An 18,789-nucleotide genomic window follows, 5' to 3' on the forward strand; every position below is an offset into this window, starting at 1 on the left:
AAGACAAAATGCATCAGTCCTTAGAGCAGATAAAAAGACTTTACCCTAATTATAATGTACAGCCAAAGCTGTCTATATGACAAAATTTTTTTCTTACCATCTCCCTTTAAGGTAGAAAGAAGACGATCTTACCATTTTTACTTTATAGATACAAAAACTAGGATTCTAAAAGGCTCAAAACACCCAGCTCAGTAAGACCACCAAATAGGTCTTATCTCATTCTAGTGAGATCTATACAGAAGCTTGATGAAGTATTCCACTATCATTTCCAGTACTAGAATAATATGTGGGTGACATCTTCAACACTGAAATCCATTTCACTTGGGTTACTTCAGCTCAGGGAAAGACTATGGCATAATGGAAAAGAAAAAAATTATGTTTTGATATGACTATAACCTTCCAATCTAGTCAGTGAAGAAGAATAAGGTACAGAACACTGTATATATTATGCTATCATTTTTATAGGCAATTACTGAAAAATGATATGCAGAGAAATTTGAATAGATATTAAAAATCTCTGTAAAGACTCGTAAGAAATGAGTGTCATGGATTTTTTCAGAGGAGGGGAAACGAATAGCTAGGACAGTGGTAGAAGGGAGACCTTTTAATCTTTTACCCTTTTTATACTTTTAGAATTTTGAACTGTGACCACAGTAACTATTCAATAAGTTAAAGTAACGTTTAAAAATGAAAAAAACATTATTATAAAAGATTAGATAACAAAGACTGAAAACAGAATAAACAATAATAATTGTCACACAAAAGAAATGGAGTTTTGTTCATTTTATTTAACAAATTTAGGCCATAAACTTAAATCTTCTATACACTATATGCATGTATCCCAGATGAAACTCGATGTAAATACTTGATAGGAAATGTTTTTCCATGGCTTCTTCATAAAACCCTGTTATCTTCTCCTTTTTACATTAGGATTGTATCTGCAAAGAAAGAAACAGTTAAATGATATCTAGATAAATGACAGCATTCCTTTCACTTTTGAAGTTAAAGGGCTTTCAAAGCATAGACATACTTCTGCAAAGAGAAATGAGAATGCTAATTTTATCCTTGGGATCAGATATTAAGCACTGACATTTTTACTGTCATTTATCCCTTTGATGCTGCTTTGATGAATATTTGGTAAAACATCATCAAAAATTCCTGTAAAATCACTAAAATAATTAATGAAAACAACAGTTTAAAAATTAATACATGTTTTTATACTTCCTCCAGGAAGTATAGGACCTCTCCACTCTCAAATTAAATTATATCATTTTCACCAAGAGCATAATGAACCTAAAATATAATTATGTTATAAAGTCTTCTCCTATAATAAACAATGTAGTTGGGCAACTATTCCCATCTGACTTGTACTTATGAAAAATCAGCACCATTTGTCAACATTTTCATCAATGATTCACACTGTCAATAATGAAATTAAAGAATCAAACTGGTTACAAAACAGACTCAAAAATACAGTATTTCTTGGGAAAATGTTATTCTCCCCTAGCCAGTATCTACCTACAATATTGTTTATGAATATTTGTGAGCTAATTATTATAATGTTTGTTGGGTCTTCAGGAATGCTGAAAATGTTAAATCAGAATTAAATTATAATCATCCATTATAACTCCTCTAACCCTCCCACAAAAACCTGATTTGAAACTCTAATCCAGCTTCTTATTTTTACGTATGTGCCAAATAAAACTAACAAATGGTCTGGTATTTTACTTGTCTTATTTCAAAACCCCATTCATTCATAATTCTACTCAGAGCTGAAAATCTCACAAATTTATCAGCCAAATTCACCCAGCTCAGAACCCTTCTTTTGCCTAAATGCCCCAAATAAATTTTAAATATCTTGTGATACAGTATAAGTGAAATAAGCTCAAACGTAGAAGCTATATCCAGTAAACCTAATTAAGAGGTGCTCAAGTAGTAAAAAGAAATACCTATATTAAAAACAAGACAAAATATTCTTTCGGTGAAGGTACTGAAGTGTCTATTTCTAAGGATAGAAGAAACAAATATTTAAACTCTATCAATAGAACTGAATTTTATATACAAAGATTCAGGAGAAAGCTGAAATTAAACTTTACCTAAAGAGTTCATCGGCAAGAGATTCTTCTTTTGCATGTTGATTTTGCACCTGTCAAAATTAACATAGTTTCAAAAACTTGCTAAGTGATGAAAATATAGTTAATGAAATTGCCATGCTGGGTGATCACATCCCAGAGGTCACCAGGTCTGTAAGTTTTTGCCTCTATGACTTCTTGCCCATTCAACAGGTCTGTTCCGTATTCACTTCATGCCAAGATTACTGCAAAAGTCCTCTAATTGAACAACTTTCTCCAGCCAATCTCCTCTCAAAGGCAACCAACACATACTTTGCTAGCTTGTTGAGTTTTTAAACATTTTTTTCCAGGAGAACCCTTTTACTAAATGAAATTTCAGTGTTTTGAGATCATACCACTGATGGAGGGGCTGAGAGGGCAATATTTACCCCACCTTCAACCAGAGCAGCTCTGCAGGTAAAGTGGCTCTCTTCCTCACAGCCCCAAATCAGGACTCAGAAGTTGCTGCTGAATCACCTCACCCACAAAATAATTTAAAACACAAACTCACCAAACTCCTAAAGCACCTTTGACAGTTAGGACTGGAAATACCCTGTGCTGGGTGCATCTTCCTAAAGTCCAGTATGATGGACTTCAGTATATATGATCCTATCATGTGCCATGATCCTATCATGTGCCATTCAAAACCCTTCAATGACTTCTCCCACCTACCAAAGAAAACACAAACTCTTGAGTCTGACCCTTAAATGGGAAAGGCTCTTCATAACCTGGCTCCACCCTACTTCCTCAATCACTTCTTACTCTCCTCTTCATGAACCCTGTATGCCAGTTAAACTGAATCACACAAAAAGACAAAACAAACAAACAAAAAACCAGGCTCACCTCCGAACAAATATACTGGGACCCTCTCTGCTTTTGTTCATGACAAAAAATGTGATACAGTATCCTCCTCTTTCCACATCTGACCATCTTTCAAGGTGCATTCACTCAATAATTGTTTAGTGTCTACTATGCATCAAGGAACATGTTCTTCACCTCTTTAACAATGGCTTTCTAATCCTCTTCATTTACAAGTAAGTCTGCTATGAAGAACTCCCACAGAACTTCACCTATGTGACTCCTAGATGTTCATCAATTTCTATCTTGTTATAATTATTTATATCACATCTCCACTAAAAAACTGTAAGTTCTCTGAATGCAGATACTGTTTGTTTACTGTAAGTAATTTACATTTGTGTATTTCCAGATACTATCTTAAAACTGTTTCTAAAAAGAACTCATTTAATCTTCACATAATCTCATTACTACTTTTACACAATTGTTCCAATTTTAACCAATAAGGAAACAGAGACTTAGGTTAAGTACGTTGTAGAAAATCAAAAAAATGTCATATGGAAGAACTGGGATTGACCAGGTCTCCTTGAATAAAAGCACCAGCTATTAACCAGGCTGTTACACTGCTTCTGAGTCTTTGGAAAGGGCCTAGAAGAAGACTTGCAGGGATTCAAACTTATAGAATGATTTTCTATTCATACAGTGAAATGTCAAACTGAAATTACATCTCTTACATTTTTTAATAAGTATAGCAGAACACAAATGGGAAGGCACATGATATTCATAAAGCAGTTGTCAAAAAAGCTGCTGGTATCATTCTCCTAAATATTCTTAGAGGCTTCCTAGTAAGGGATGCTAATTTTAAAGTTTAAATAATATAGAAAAATCAGCTTTATCTTATATATCTTAGTAAAATCATTAAGTAAAAAAGTATTAAAAACCAGAAATCCTCCTATTACTGGCATTTTTCAGTGGCTTGGGAGAACTACAAATCACAGTCTTTCAAAAGTCAAATCAGGTTGGGTAGAGGTCAAAGAGTTATTACGTTTAATGCACAGAATAAAAATATCCTATATTCAAAGAAAGTTTGGGAACTAAGTGATTATGAAAACTAAGACTGGTCTGCAGCAAAAGAAGAAAAAGGAGGGCTAAAAAAGAACAAAGGCAGGGAGTACAGAAGAGTAGCTAGAGCAAGCCTAGGGAAACATCAAGACAGTAGCACATTTATACATAGAAGCTGCAGCCATGTAGAAGAACAAAGTCAACTCTATTATCTTAGAGAGCAAATCCTACCTAGAGCACCTAAAATTGTTCTAGCAAAAAAAGGAGAGATTTGGTAGAATAAATCTAGGACACAGCCTCTCTACTAATGCTAATGAAATAAATGAAAGATAGGAAAAAGTCAGCAGCTGCACCATCATTCTGTCAACTCCTCCCCATCCAAGAACAAATAAAACTCGACAGCTATAATTAATGAAGAAGCGCATAACCCCACGCCACAGACTTCAAAAAGGTGGCTGTGTGCAAAGAACCAAAAGATCAATGCAACTGATTCCTAACCCTCCCCCAACTCATTAAAAAGTGCTATGCAACTGTCGAAACTTGAGAATTAATACAAATTTGGAAACAAGTAGCCTGAGCAGGAAAGAGAAAACGACTGCTGGTGGGCTGCTGGGAGGGGACTAATGGCATGGAGAGGTAAGTGGGACTGACACTGATCAAAGGCATAGGCTCCAGGCATCCCTGACAAATTAGGCAAATAACCTAAAATGTAAGTTATTCTCTTCTGGGATAAGATATACTCCCTGGTACATATTTAATTCCAGTTCCAAGAAAGAGCTGCACACAGCTTTACATGACCCTCGCCTTTCCTCAATTCAGTGTTTTCAGGCAATAGAAACTAGATGGGACATGCAATGTGCCTTTGACTGAACATGCTGCCATACCAACAGTATAGAGGCATCCGGATAATTCTGTTTTTTATGAACAAGCTAAGATGGGTAGGAGTGATTTCAACAACATTCAATTTTTGCCTCACAAACTGGTTTCAGAATGTAATCCCTGCAATAAGATGTCATATAATGTTTCACACAGCAAACAATATCTGGACAGGGTATTTTACTTTAAATAGCTGCAAGATGAAAGAAAACAGGAAAGCCACTCCACATCCAGATGGAAAAAAAAGAGAGAGAGACTGGAATAGAAGCTGCAAAAGACAGTTAAAGAACCTAGTCTGAAAGAAATAATAACCCATAAATAAAAAATAAATAAAATTAATAAGAACAAGAAAGCAATAAAATAAGAACAAGAAAGTTAAATATAGAAAAAACAATGAAATGAAATGGGAATGAATGCTAAGTAAACAAACTGAGAATTCTAATAACACCATTTCAGAATTAAATAATGAGAAATAGCTAACACTGTTTCCACTGTTATAAATGCTTTATTAAGTAGTATCGTATGTTATTCTCACAAAAAGCCTGTGAAATGGAGGTACTATTATTGTTCCCATTCTGCACAGGAGGAAACAGAAGGATAAAGAAGTAATTTCCTCAAGGTCACATAACATAGCTGGTGAGGAACAGAAGAGACACAACTGAAATTTGAATTTCTGATATAGTGAAAGAACTAAAGAAAACCACAATGAACGTAGAAGAAATGGATGTGAAGGGCAAAGGTGATTTAATAAAAGGAGAGTTATGTCTTAAATGTAGAGAACCCAGCAAATATAAAAATGTTTTTAAAGATGTAATAGAAAAGTTCCTTGAAATAAAAAAAGAACTGCACCTACAAATCAAAATAGCATACTTTACTCTGGGAAAAATGAAGGGAGGATGATCAACACTGAGATATATTCTGACTGTTACTGACTTTCAAGCCTAAGAAGGAATACTGTAGGCATGCAAGTCACCTAAAAAGGGGGAAAAGGGGCACTGGCATGAGGTGCGGGCAGGGAAGCAGAGAAAGCACAAATAATTTCCTCACTCTTCACAGCAGGAGCCAACAAACAGTATCTAAAATCAAAATATGTAGTTTGAAACAAATACTGATTCTAACCTGATAGTGTTTTTCTTATTTAGGGATCTCAGGAAATATCTGGAAGGAAGAAACATTTATACGAATTCAGCAATGCTTTCAGTTTTACTTCCTTCTATCCATCTCTCTCCTTCCCTTCCTACATTATCCCTCCCTGCCTCCACTCCTCCTCAATAAAGAGATGTCTGGAACATTATGTATTTAATGTCTAAATGGGTACTTAGGATTTTCACTTCTTCATTCTTTTGTGTACCATCATAATTATTTGGAATGCACAAAATGGCAAAGCCAGTTAGTTATCCTTTCAAAAAAGAATGAAGTGAAGGATGGTACCTCCATTCTTCCATTTTCTGACATTAAAAATCCTGACAACCCTATTTTTGAGTGACCTAACAATTTTTTGATTTAAAAAAGCATGTTTAAAAACAAATTTCTGAATACTACATTAAACCCATAATAAAGCAAAATATAAATCCTGAGATGTTACCAAGTACCAAAGCAAGCTTTTGCCCTGCCCTGGGGGGGATCTATAAAGCACGAAAAAACCCAGGCTCTCCTTTGATGTCTGTACAGGAAATGAGCATTATTAAAGAAAATCCAAGATAAACAGAATAAAAGACTCCAGCACTAAAGGGCGAAAGAGGAACAAACTCTACAACACAAAAGAAGACAGCAAAGAAACTTGCCTATCTTGACCCTGACACAGGGTGAAAGAAAGAAATAAAAAATCTCACTAAGTTTATAATGACAAGGTAGCCTTCACCCAAGCTTCTGGTCCAAATACATTAACTACCTGAATGATCCAAAAACATCACAAGCAGAGATTAAAGTAGTCTCATATTGGTAGAACAAGATTGGCAGACACAAACATATCTTTTCTGGAGGAAATAAACCTCAAATTAAGACTTAAGGAATTCCCATAGATCAAGTTCCAAGGAAAATGAGCAGTTCACATTCAAAGATCACAAAATGCATACTTAGAAACAAGGCAACATAAGAGAGAACTACATTAAACAGATCAACACTTTAGGTATTGGTATCATTAGGAAAAGAATACAAGAGAGGAACTTTAAAATGTCAGCAGGGAACAAGATTTAGCAGGGAAAAGATTTCCAGAAATGAAAAAATCCAATAGGTTGAATGAAAACTCAATGGATGAATGAAATACCAACCAGACAGAGCTGAAGAGAGAAGTACTAAACTGGAAGGCAATCTAAAGAAATTACCAAAGTACAATCCAAAGAAACAAAGCAGTGAAATATACAGAAAGGAGCTAAGATACATTGAGAAGAGAGTGGGATTTAACTTATGTCACATCAGAGTGCAAGAAAGAGATATTGTCCCTACCCCCTAATTACCAAACAGCCCTACCTCAAACAGGCCACTGAGATGACCAATGGAGCCCACCTTTGGGTTTCAGTAGCACTGGATAATCACGCAATACAAAGACTAAGAAGAAGACTTTCTACCTTTGAATATGGACTCTGATTATCTCTCAATTCAATGGCCATGTGTTTCTGAATTCTTAACTTCCACGTAGTACTTCTATATTAAAAAGCTCCCAATTTTAATGAATTTTTATCAAATTCACCAGTTTAAAAAAAAGGGGATCACGTGGACAGTCTTATGTATCACGTGGACAGTCTTGTTATATAACATACACTAGTACTCAAAACACCCAAGGAGAAAGTAAAAGAAGCATATTTTTGTATTCTTCCCTGTGAGTTCTCGTTATAGTAGTTTATAAATATTTACTTGTAGCCAATAGCTGTAAAACAGTGAGTTTTTGGAAACCACATTCTAACATGGAGAGCTGTAAAGCAGTTCATATTTTCCCAAAAGAGCATTATAACTGAGGTTTGGTTTCCTGAGGCTTAGGTGGCATATTAGATAGGATATGATCAATAAATCTAGAAATCCCTTAATGAAGTGTTATGGAAAGGTACAAATTAATCTTAATGCTCTGTAACTCAGGAATTTTTCTTAAAGAATAACCTTAGGTCACTCATCTTAAGTTTGGTTTTAAGAAGAATTTGCTCTAAGGAAATCACAAGGGATCAAAATACAAATCAAACAAGTTACTGGGTCTTACTTCCTACTAACCTCCATTTCCTGCCTCAACCACTCCTCTAATTCTGTATTCTTTCGGGTATGATGAGCTATTAGATCTGATCCTCCAATGATGTGTGGAAGTTTTCCTGCACCAGGAAATTTGACCTGTTAAATAGTAAATCTTGGTAAATGCACTAAAAAATTGACAATCTTTTTTTAAAAAAAGTTTAAAAAAACAAAGACTGTAAATCACATATAAGTACTAAAGATGTTTATATATTATAAATGAAAATGAGTGTGAGAGGAAATAGAGCTGTTTCATTGATTTGAGTATATACAGAAAAAGTCAAATTCACTAGAGGCAATCCAGTTAAGCTTCTTTTTATTGAGTATTATTGATTTTTGTTTGGTAACTTAATTTAAAAAATTAGTATGCTTTTTGAATTTTGATTTAACAATGAGATTTTGCAACACGATATTGAACATGAAGTAAGCGTGCATTAATACAGACTGGATCAGAAATATTCTCTTAGAACAACAAATATCGTATATTAATGCATATATGTGGAACCTAGAAAAATGGTACAGATGAACCAGTTTGCAGGGCAGAAACAGAGACACAGATGTAGAGAACAAATGTATGGTCACCAAGCAGGGAAAGTGGCGGGGGGTGGTGGTAGTGGTGGGATGAATTGGGAGATTCTGATTGACATATATACACTAATATGTATAAAATGGATAACTAATAAGAACCTGCTGTATAAAAAATAAATAAAATTCACAAAAAAAGGGAAAAAAAATTCTCTTAAATATCTTGTCAGTTCCTAAAGGAGGAGGAACTCAGATCTGATATTCAGTATACATATTTATATTTTGTTTAATATATACACGTAATAATAAAATGCCTAGTTTTCATTATTAAATGTGCTCAGTTATTTTGAACAAATCTGTCATTGTCACAAAGTCCTAAGTTAAAGAACCTCTTCAGGTAGTCATAGATCATTATTAGAAAATAGGAGGACCTGGGAATTCCCTGGCGGTTCTGTGGTTAGCACCCCACACGTTCACCGCCAAGGACACAGGTCTGATTCCAGGCTGGGGAACTAAGATCCCACAAGCCATGCTGTGCGGCCAAAAGACATAAAAAAAAAAAAAGAACTAGGAGGACACTGTCGATACAGCCAAAAGCCTGCTGCTTAAGGTAGAAAAAACCAGGTAAACAGCATCCTTTAAAGAATTCAACCTTAATAAAGTTTGTTTTATATATTCATTTAAGTGTCAGTTTACGTCCTTAGTAGTTTTTAACTGTTTTAAGAAGAAATAGCAACACTTTTCAACATAAACTGCTTTTATTACTAGTTAGCATATTTCTAAAAACATTTCAAACACTGGCTTCTTGTGATATTTTAGTTAAAGGAATACATACCTTTTTGAATTTCTTGAAATTCTTTAGTTCACCATAATCATTATTTACACTGGATGCATTTCTGGAAGTAGAGTTACGAACCACCAGTGACCTAAATTCAGTCAGTAACACCGTCTTTGGAAGCGTCTCACCATCATCCTGAAGTTCATCATTATTCTTAAATGGTGTTAAGATGGAGAGAAGAAATTAGAAGGAAAAGGAAAATTACTTTTCATTTAGGAGTTTACAGAAAAAAGTTCAAATACCCACAAAAACAGTAAAAAGAAAAAAAAAAGGTTTATTTCTGGCACCTGCTTTGTACTTGAAATCAAATCATTATCTATTTCAAAACCAGAAAATTACTCACTCTACAACTTTAGAAACATTTATAACACATTATCTATGAGAGAAGGCTAAAAAAACATAGTGTTTGAAATTTAGTAGCATATTCTAATAAAAATCATCCCAATAAACAATTTATCTTCTTGTATACATTTTCTTGGCAAGAAATAGTTTGCTTCTTTTCATTAAAACCATACACCGTGATTATTATACAATCCATTCTAGAAGTTCTCTATACTATGTTTAAGGTTTCTTGGATTTTCAATAATTTATATTTTTTATTATTTTGGACACCTCAAAAAAAAATCAATCATTAATTCTGGGCACACTACCTCATTAACTGAAAGCCACTTTTTTATTCCAGATTAATAATTATTAAATCAGCCTAAAGATTCCTTCCTGTTGCTGGAAGAGATTCTTTATGTCACTTACTATTAACTAACTAGTTAGTTACATATCCACAATTCTTACAAATGCTTAAGGCTATCTTAGTTTTTAAAACTGCTTTACTATATATCCATTTGGAAGCTGCTAACAGGACTAAGATAAAAACAGGGAGAGAAGAAAAAAGGGAAAAGTCAAAAGAAAAGGTTCATGCCACAGTGACAATGTAATCAGGAACTCAAAATAACAATGGCCTAATACTTTTGTATTTTGTTTTAGAGTTTCCAAATATTTCATTACTCTTTTGGATATAAACAACAACCCTGTTGTAAAAGTGTTAACCTGATTTTATAAACAAAAGACTTGAGGTTCATAAATGTGAAACTGACGTTTTCAAGGTCACTATCTATGGAGTAGAGGGCAGGGAATTACACTCAGGCTTTGTCCATACTCTCTTTGCTATACCATGGCTATAATACGATCTATCCACTTCCAGAGGAGGCATAATTATGAAATAGATCAAAATTATAGAAAGAGAATCAATCCTAAGAATATAGACTGACAGAAATTGATGCAATGATGGTCCATACAAGTCAAATCTTTATAAAAATAAAATACAAATCCCTCACAGATAGTTCTTTAGTTGACCAGAGTGATTCTTGAGCTCACACTTCTTCGCAATTTCATTTTCTTGCTGAAGAAATAAAAAATATTGCTCATAAGAGTTATAAGATGGTACCTTTCTGAAAACCTCAGAGATACTCATGCTCTTGACCCAGTTATTTCACTTTCAAGCATCTTTCCTAGAGAAACTATGACATGAGAATAGAAATATACATATAAAAAGACTGTCGTATGAGTTATAAGAGTAAAGAACAAGAAGCAGTTTAAGTTCATACAAGTTATACACCTAAAGAATGTAATATGAGAAATGATCATAATACAAATGAATTTAAAATGGCTATAAAATTGCATTAACATTTGAGTCGAATTTGAAAAATAAGATTTAAAAAAGAAAATAACAAAATATTGACTATGGTTATCTGCAGATGGCAGGATTTTCAACAAACTGTAATGTTTTTCTTTATTTTTCATATTTCTACATGATCATGTATTACTTTTACAGTCAAAAATAAAAACAAATTTTTAAAGAAGTCTATCTAAATTTATTTAGAATTGAATGTTAAGTCATCCTTAATCCAAGATGAAAGAGTTATTTTAATTGTTCAAGATATTTATGGAGACTGCCTTGTATAAAATCATACTATCCTTCATATTCATATATCCAGACCACGTACTAGACAAAAGTATATTACACAGATAGCTTTCTAATACTACCAATAAAAACTACAATTCCTTTGGATACAATAGGGGGGCATATCATTTTACATCAAATTTTCAATGATTCAGTAATAAAAATTCAGAAAAATTTTAATAAGTAGGAAGTTGGAAAGAAAAAGCAAGATGTACTCTGTGCTTGCTTAGAGACTAAAGAAAATTAATGCTATTTGTCAGCTGTAAGATTAACAATTTCGATTCCAAGCCTACCATGTACCCTTTTACTGAGTATTTTCACATACGTTACCCACTGGAAGTTGTTACTACAATCAGAACATTTTACTCCCCCATACATTTTCCCCATCCTGTCCTACTCAAAATTGCTTAACCTCTTGAGCAAGTTTTTATTTCCTATCTCTGAGAATCATACTACAGCCTACCCAGACCCTTCGACTGCAAGCTTGGGACTTCTACACTCTTTGCTCTCTCCTCATTTATCATATTGAGTCAATCGCCAAGTCTTAGAGATTCTACCTCCTAAAGGCCTATCAAACCTCTCCTCATATCATATTGAGTCAATCGCCAAGTCTTAGAGATTCTACCTCCTAAAGGCCTATCAAACTTATTCTCTCAGACTGCCTTTCATGTTAGCATGCCCAATGCCTAGAATAAATAAGTGAATGAATGACATTCTGAGAAACCTGACAAAAGAAACAGCCAAAAGAACAGGGTGGACCTTGCATTTTTGTCTCAGTTGTCAAAACCTAGCTAAGTCACTTTGGCAAGTTACTTAACTCCCACTGCAGTTTCCACATCTGTTCAATGTGTATAGTACTACTTCACTGCAGGCTGCTATAAATAGCATGATGGCATCCAGTAAGTGGTAGGTATAATTGTGAGGCTTTCAAAGATGCTATATGGTAAGAGAAGAGGAAACCTTAATTTAGAATAGAAGGGTGGAAAGAGGTGAAGAAGAGATATTCTGTAGACAGGGGGTGCTGTTAAGAGGAGGAATGTTAACAAGGATATGGAGACATGTTTGCATTTTATGGAGACTGGGAAATTGAAAGTAAGGCCAAGACCACGACACAGTTGTCATTTACACAAGGATAAATGCCTAGCAGGGTTATCTAGCCAATAGCTTTCTATTTCAGCTTATAGTAAATCTTACAGACATGCTAGAATCCATATTTAATCCCAAAATAGAAAAATGGTAGTTCTATCATCAATGTATTTTAGAAAATGCCCTTCTGACATACAGCTAAGGAATCCAATGCCAGAGAGAAGTATGACATTTTTGCCTTCTTAAAAGTGCAAAAAGTTTTTTAAATGAAAGGATTAAGAAATATTTTTTCTGATAATCACTTCTGTAGCTAGAAAAATTAAGTGTAATTCTTTCAATTCACGAGTATCCACAAGGACCTTCAGACAACAAATTCTTAAAACAGTAAAAATGAAAGAATTAAAAATAATTTCACACTGGGTAAGGTTGATGAATTATATCAATATCAATTTCCTGGTTTTGATATTATACTTAGGTTCTGCAAGATGTTACTATTAGGGGAAACAGTGAAAGGTATATGGAATCTTTCTATATAATTTCTTACAACTGCATGTGAATCAGCAATTATTTCAAAATAAAAAGTTTAAAAAAATTATCTTACATTGAAAGCAAAATTACTTTTGTTAACAAGGTTCTTACTAAAAAAGTACAGTGCTAAAATACAGTGATTTAACTTTAGTATATCCAGAAGTGTGTCACAATTGAGTTGCTATTCACTCTCCAAACGTCTGCTACAACATATTTATGTTGTACCATATTTTTATTCAGAATGTCATGAATTCTAAAATAGTAAAATAAGGACAAAGGAAATTATGCTGCAGAATCGTAGAGCAAAATAAAATAATTATATTCCCTGATATCATTATACAGCATGTAAATCTTGGCCTTATCTTATTTAAGCCACTGATTTTAGAATTTTTTAAAGACAGCAAAAGGAATTCTTAACTAATACAGTGAGGGAACTTATTCTGGGAAGAAAACTGGATGTGCTGAATCAGGATCTCTGGGGCTCTGGTCTGGGAATCCCTATTTTTAAAAAGCTCAATAGGTGATTCTGATGCAGCTGGTCCACAAAATGGCATTAAGTATTCACTCATAAGGAATAACAAACAATGAGGATTTTCTACCTCATATGAAGATGCCAGTATATAGGCTAAACAGGACATATATTTTGATTTTTCAATAGTGGTTATAGATTTATATAGTGCTTGATACACACTAGGTTCTCAACAAATGCTTATCAAATCATTGTACCTGTGCTCTCACCTAATGAGGTAACCAGTCTACCAACAGTATGCAACTTAATGATGCATAAAATAGAAAATAATCTAAAGAGTTTTCTTAGACCAAAGTGGGTAAGACAAATTAGCAACTTCATGAAAAGAGGACAGAACATTAAAAAATGAAAATTAAAAATCCCGAGTGATATTATACATGTTCTATCCTAAAAATTTATTTAGCAGATACTTTGTTTTTACTAACTTTCTTCATCTCTCTGTGCCTGTTTACTCTACAAAAGTTCCTCCTATACTTACCATCATGGCCAAATGTCTGATATAATAAAATAGTACAGCCTGGAAATCTATTAAAACAATCATGGGGACTTCCCTGGTGGTGCAGTGGTTAAGAATCCGTCTGCCAATGCAGGGGACACGGGTTCGAGCCCTGCTCCAGGAAGATCTCACATGCCACGGAGCAACTAAGCCCGTGCACCACAACTACTAAGCCTGCGCTCTAGAGCCTACGAGCCACAACTACTGAGACTGCGCACCACAACTACTGAAGTCCACCCGCCTAGAGCCCGTGCTCTGCAAAAAGAGAAGCCACCGGAGTGAGAAGCCCGCACACTGCAATGAAGAGTAGCCCCCGCGCACCACAACCACAATGAAGAGTAGCCCCTGCTCACTGCAACTAGAGAAAGCTCCCGTGCAGCAACAAACACACAGTGCAACAAAAAAATAAATAAATAAATAAAATTGATTCTTTAAAAAAAAATCATGAATAAGTTTTATTTGTTGTCATTTATTATATATAGTCAAGGAATCATTGTATTTTTAACATTTACCCTATCAACCAACAAATTCTTATACTTAATAGTAGGTGTAGAAGATACTTATTTTTTCCCCCATATAAACATCATGACTGCTCATACTGTCAATACAAATACCTCAAGTACTTTTTAACATTCTAAGTTCCTATTTGCAATACTTCTTATTAAAAAATGTTACTTACAGAGATTTTGTTACTTTCTGGTATTGCTTCATCATTACAAGGGCCATTTGTTTCTATATCCAATCTTGGCCTTTTTCTAATATTGACATCTTCCTCTTGTTTTTGAACTTTCACTTCAATTTCTGACTCTGGTTTTGTGTTCTTCAATAACTGTTCCAATACTTCATCTTCTATGGCTAAATCATCAATTTCTTTCCTTTTTTCGGATCTTAGTTTTTCTGTAGAGAGAGATTTATTGGCAGAATTTGTCACAGTGGATTTTAAATCTATATCTGCATACGAGTTATCTGGGTTTCTTTCCACAGGCTCATTCTGCTGCTCCTTATTGTTCCATACTGAGGATGAAGTAGGCTGTGTTTGTTCTAAAAGAGAACAAGACATTTCTATTCTTGCTGATTTAGATAAAGACATTCCTTGATTTTCTTCATCCCTTTCCCTTAGGTTCAAAAAAGGAGAGAAGAAAACAAAAACAGAAAATGAACAAAGCTAAGTAATTTTTTTAGTTTGGCAGTATTCAGCCCCTTCTTCATTTAATTAACAACATTCTTGGTTTTACTGATTAACAATCTCACCAGAAATAAAAAAACAGACATCCGAAAACAGTACATAATTCATACACACTCTACTGTTCTGATAGGACTGGTCAATTCCATGGCTTAAAAAATAGGGAAATGTCTATCTTCTTTGCTGGAAGTTGCAGCAGTTGATGAATCAGTGTGGAGGAAAAGGTAGAAAAATATACAATACAAAAGACCTGGGGCTTCCCTGGTAGCGTAGTGGTTGAGAGTCTGCCTGCCGATGCAGGGGACACGGGTTCGTGCCCCGGTCCGGGAAGATCCCACGTGCCGTGGGGTGGCTGGGCCAGTGAGCCATGGCCGCTGAGCCTGCGCGTCCGGAGCCTGTGCTCCGCAACGGGGGAGGCCACAACAGTGAGAGCCCCGCGTATCACAAAAAAAAAACAAAAAACAAAAAACAAAAACTTGTCAGAAAACAACAGCTTACTTTATAATGTAGGGAACCTGTGGACATGGAAAAATTACCCTGGGACTAAATCCTGATGGGTTACTGAGAGCTAGATTCAAGACAGTAAGTCAAAGTGGCTAAATCCAGAATACAGTATAAACTATATACTGCAAGTAATATGTGAATATATGACTAAGGGTATTCTATACAATACTGTATCATTCATTCAATGAGTACTGAATACCTGACTCATTTAAACTGTACTGAGGCCCACAGAGGCACAAAAACTTGGGTCTCTATTCTCTAGTTTACTGGATTCATGTTGAACTGGAACAGTTAGTGATAGTTTAATAATACTAATCTAATGTCAGGGTCCTAAATAAACCAATCAAGAAGTTTTTTGTAATAATTTAAATGATCGGCGTTTGAACCAGAGAGCTAGCAACACAAACAGATGGAAACAGAGGAATTTATAAGACAAGGAAAATAAGAATCAGCACTACTGGTTTGGGGAGGCAGAGGAGAAACAGTCAAAGATTTTGACAAAGTAAATTACTAACAAAAATATATATACAAGGCAGTGACAGGGGAGAAAGTTTTAGGCCTATGATTAGGGGAAAAAGCAGGAGATTTCTGTGGGAAAGTAGAAGTGATGCTTAAAGAGTAAGTCAGGACCAAATATACTGATCATCTGTAACCTGAAGTACAATATACATAGCAGGACGAAAAGAAGTCCTCAAAGGGAGCAAAGGAGAAAGTCAGAGAGGCAAAAAAAAAACCCAGGATAGGACACTACCACAAAAGCCAAGAGACCAGGAGGAGTACAAAGGTTCAAGAGTTGAGTGTTACCAGAAGGCCACAAGAGGTGGCAACTTGTGTCAATGATTACTTTCAAGAATGTCATGTCAAATGAAATATTAAGAATTAAGAAATATTTCATATAGAAATGGGAATAACAATAATCTCCTCTTTATGAGAAGTTTAACAGTGATTGTAAAAGATAAAGGGCAGTAGCTAGAGGAACAAATCAAGTCAAGGGAAGGTTTTAAAAACTAAAAATGAGAGAGTCTTTGAACACAGAAGAAAAGGACCTAGAAGAAGATATTAAACATGCTAGAAATTAAGAATAATTGATGAAGCATGGTCCTAGAGGAAATGAGAGACATGACCAAGGGAAATAGGTCAAAAAAACTGAGGTGTGGGAAACCTCTTCTTCAAGAGAAGTATAGCAAATGAAACAACAGAAGGAAAAAGTTGAGGGAAAATGTATCTAATGACCTTAGTGAAGGAGACTTGGACATTTCTGAGAGGGAATAAGCTCAAAGGGCCACAGCTTTCCACAGAAGCATACTTAAGCAGAACATGGACTTAGTACCATTCTACAATCGTATAACAAATATTAATATTTTTAGACACATAGAGCAGTATTAAAAATTATACCGTTTTTTGGTAGATGGCTGAAAGTAGTTTTTGATGGAGTTGGTTTGCTGATGCTGAGAAGCCCAATCTCCACTTTTATTTACACCTGGGAATTTAGTTGGTGAAAGCTGATATTCTGGGATTTTCATACTAACAAGAGTATTTGATACTATATTATTATTACTAGAGTTTACTTTGTGGGGTTCCTTCACAGTGGATGTTTCTTGTGAAGGTATTCTGAACTTTTGTTCTGTTCCAAAGATTTTGATTTCTTTTGGCCTTTCACTCAAATTCATACTGCAGCAAAAGAAAAGAATGCAAGGTAAACACGTTTACAGCAATTTTTATCCAGAAACAAAGTCCTTTAAGTAATACAGCTTTAGAACATAGTTATCTTGAGACAGTAGTTTAGTGAATATATTTTACTATCCCAAGAAAGTAGCTCCTTTGTCATCAAAGCTCCCTGAAGACATGATACCTTTCTCTTCTTCATCCCCTATAGCACATACTGTCAGGAATGCTCTATAAAAAACTGCCAAACACACATGGAATAACAACCTAGTATCCTATTATGAATTATACCAGGTCATATACTGAAGTGATGTTTGCTTTGTTTAAAATTGTAAAATTATTTCCAGGTAAAAAAATTAATAATAACTGGAAATTTATAAAAAGAATAAGCTATCATTCCAATTTCAAATATAATGGGGTATTTAGATCACTTTTGATGAACTGATATGGTTATATTCCAACCAGATGGCAGTCTCTAGAACGTAACTCTAGAGTAGAACTCTAGATCATCAGAAAAATATTTTAAACACACACACACAAACACACAGTTCTACAATGTATGGTTGAATATATACTAATTTTGCTATTCTTATTTCACCAAAAACCCCAAAGTTGTCATTCAACTGACTTCTAAAAAATTAAGTTTCTCTTTTAAAAGTTATATTAAAAGTTCTCTTTTAAAAAAATTTGTAGTTTCTCTTTTAAAAGTTATGATCTCAATACAAAATGTAGGTATAGTGAAAATTTAAGTATGGTCTAATATAGTGCTACCATAAGTATCTTCCAATATGAATAATTCATTATGGATTATTTAAAATACACTGTCTTAGGTGAAAAATGCCATAGGATACATATGAGCTACCCTTGCTCTCCCCCCCAAAAAAAAAAATACCAAAAAACTATTTTTAAAAACCCTCTTCAAATAGAGAACCACTGGGCTTCCCTGGTGGCTCAGTGGTTGGGAATCCACCTGCCAATGCAGGGGACACGGGTTTGATCCCTGGTCTGGGAAGATCTCACATGCCGCGGAGCAACTAAGCCCGTGTGCCACAACTACTGAGCTTGCGCTCTAGAGCCCGCAAGCCACGGCTACTGAGCCTGCTTGCCACAACTACTGAGGCCTGTGCACCTGGAGCCTGGGCTCCGCAACAGGAGAGGCCACCGCGGTGAGAGGCCTGCGCACCGCGGTGAAGGGTAGCCCCCGCTCGCCACAACTGGAGGGGGCCCGCGCGCAGCAGCGAAGACCCAATGCAGCCAAAAATAAACAAATTAATTAATTAATTAATTAAAAAAACAGAGAACCACTAAAAAAACTACCTTTATGAACAAATATTGATTATTTAGATAGCCAGATACACACATATAAAGTATCTCTAAAACTGTAAGTAATGTTCACATACAAGCAACATCATATAATA

At 34.8% G+C, this 18,789-nt stretch overlaps 1 protein-coding gene across 1 annotated transcript in view; it reads right to left on the reverse strand.

The window, feature by feature from the left end:
- Positions 1-770: 770 nt before the first annotated feature.
- The window catches only part of NBN (nibrin), a 45,679-nt gene continuing 27,660 nt past the window's right edge, over positions 771-18,789 (reverse strand). The window contains 8 exon segments of the mRNA XM_007446315.1: positions 771-938; positions 2,097-2,146; positions 8,046-8,159; positions 9,421-9,576; positions 10,755-10,786; positions 10,789-10,819; positions 14,699-15,134; positions 17,102-17,377. Of these exon segments, the coding sequence (XP_007446377.1) occupies positions 908-938; positions 2,097-2,146; positions 8,046-8,159; positions 9,421-9,576; positions 10,755-10,786; positions 10,789-10,819; positions 14,699-15,134; positions 17,102-17,377 (1,126 nt within the window). The 3' untranslated portion in view covers positions 771-907.

The sequence above is a fragment of the Lipotes vexillifer genome, unplaced genomic scaffold (assembly GCF_000442215.2).
Source record: "Lipotes vexillifer unplaced genomic scaffold, Lipotes_vexillifer_v1.1 scaffold603, whole genome shotgun sequence".
NCBI classification, from domain to species: domain Eukaryota; kingdom Metazoa; phylum Chordata; class Mammalia; order Artiodactyla; family Lipotidae; genus Lipotes; species Lipotes vexillifer.